General features: G+C 40.2%; 1 protein-coding gene across 1 annotated transcript in view; it reads left to right on the forward strand.

The window, feature by feature from the left end:
• The first annotated feature begins 53 nt into the window (after nucleotides 1–53).
• Nucleotides 54–2,294, forward strand: part of LOC118332842 (myosin light chain 5-like) — an 8,087-nt gene continuing 5,846 nt past the window's right edge. Inside the window, exon 1 of the mRNA XM_035668272.1 lies at nucleotides 54–69. Within this exon, the coding sequence (XP_035524165.1) occupies nucleotides 54–69 (16 nt within the window). The remainder of the gene's footprint in view (nucleotides 70–2,294) is intronic.

A 2,294-nucleotide genomic window follows, 5' to 3' on the forward strand; every position in this document is an offset into this window, starting at 1 on the left:
AACCACATTAGTTTGAAAAAGATCCTCAAAAACGGAGCCAGCAGAACGAGTTGATGAACCCACAGCGACGTGTTAAACCTGCTTCATTATCAATAGGTTTTATTTATCAGCCACATCAGGCCCAGTGCAGAGTTAGCACAGGGTGGGTCCCAGGGCAGAGCTCCGTCCTGGGACCCACGACAGGCCACTGAACCGGCTCCGTCCTCGGGTCCATCAATCATGAATGAGGACAGAATCATTACACATGCCAGCCGATGCAAACGGCCGGACTGATTCGATTACCATCGGTAACTAAGCCAGAAGGCCGAAGCAGCTAGAGCTGATCCATCAGTGCACACACACATACGTGCACGCACACACACAATCACACGTGCGCGCACACACACCCGGTTGGACAGGACGCTGCGAGCTGCTGCAGCCTGTCAGAAAAGGGCAGCAGTGATGAAGTGGAACCGTTTATCCAGAAAATAATTAGTCAGCTGATCCGACAATTGACAGAAAATTTAATCGACAAGAATTCTGATCGATAACGGGCTCACGCCGTCTATAGAATAGTGAAAAATGACCAGAAGGCAAGAGACAGTCAGAGAAAACAAAGCAACCGATTTATATGAATAATGAATCATCAGAACACTCTCATATCATTTTACACTGATTTGCTGTTTTTGAGACAAACTAAACAACAACAACAACAACACGTAAAGCTGCAACCAGCTGTTATCATCTTCTTAGTTTCTATAAACGATTGCCATTAAAAACAGATAACAGACAGACAGTAATTACTGGCTGTAACTGCAGCCCCATGAGTCTGTGTGCAGCCCTCTCATTCTGATTATTAGTTGTGATCATGATCAATACAAAGTGAGATTGAAAGTTTCTACTTTATACAACGTTAACCAACTCAAAATTATATTTAGGACATTTAAAGGTCTAAATTATTGGATTTACGATCTGTTTTTTTATACCTAAATATATTATTTGGGGCTCACAATGGACAGCAAAGGGCCACAGGTCGGTTCAAACTCGTGGCCACTGCAGCAAAGACTCTGCCTCACACGGGGCACCAGTTCTACCAGGTGAGCTACCGGGACACTCTCAGGTGAGGTGTTTCTGCTCTACAGACTGTTTCAGCTAGAGCCCGACTGATATCGGCCTATCACAGACATATCGGTATCGTATCAGTTTCGGTGCTTTTCGCCATCGGCTTCGGCGCAGTTCCTAAGCGTACAATCCCTGATGACAAAACTTACGTCACTCTGACCCGAGTGGACGCTGCCGTAATAACGTTTTTTGTTTATGAAAGCAGGATTCTTGCATATCGGTGCAAAATCCACATAGAAATATTGACCGTAATAAATCGGTATCAATATCAGTCGGTCAGGATCTATATCAATCTAATTAATTGATCGTTTGTGGTAACAGCTGCTGTCACAATAAAGCGTTTGCAGAGTAAAGCAGAAATGACTTGTGGCGTTACACAATCTGACGGGTGACGACACCGGTGTCACAAAGTGTCATAATCAGCTGTTCTGATGATTGATTGATTATTTATTGATCGACTGCAGTCTTTTTCAGATATCTAAGTTATATATTAGTGTTTATTCTTATTATCCTGGTTTGGTTCTGTGCTCGATCAATAAAGTTTATATTATTGTTATATTATAGAATATAAAATGAAACGTCCATAAAATATGTAACTCAGTCAGTTTACTCAGTGATAGAAAAGTGTTGGGAACCAGCACATTAAACTGTCTAATAAAGTGTTTCTGGACATTTTCTACAACACAACTGTTTATCTTAGACACACACACACACACACTCTCACACACACACTAAAAAATATTCCCATATTTATAAACATTTGTGGATAAACAGTCTGTTTCTTTACAGGTTGTTTTCTCGTTTTGTGGTTTTTATTTTCAAAACAGGTTGTTTATTTGTTTCTTTCTGCATATTAATAGTTGAGGGAAACAGCTCGTTTCTTTTAGCCTCGTTCTCTCGTTGTGTGCTTTATTTTCTGCCTCCATACATTATTTATTATTATTTATTGTTATTTTACTGGACACAGACTGAACTGAACGGTAACAGTCGAACGTTCTTAACAGTCGAACGTTAACATTCGAACATTAACATTCGAATGTTAACTTTCGAACATTCGAACGTTAACATTCGAATCTAAACAGAACGTTAACATTCGAATGTTAACTTTCGAATCTAAACAGAACGTTAACATTCGAATGTTAACTTTCGAATCTAAACGTTAACGTTCGACTGTTAAGAACGTTCGACTGTTA

This window comes from Morone saxatilis, unplaced genomic scaffold (assembly GCF_004916995.1).
Source record: "Morone saxatilis isolate NCDOM2014 unplaced genomic scaffold, NCSU_SB_2.0 Contig21, whole genome shotgun sequence".
In the NCBI taxonomy this organism is placed as follows: Eukaryota; Metazoa; Chordata; class Actinopteri; family Moronidae; genus Morone; species Morone saxatilis.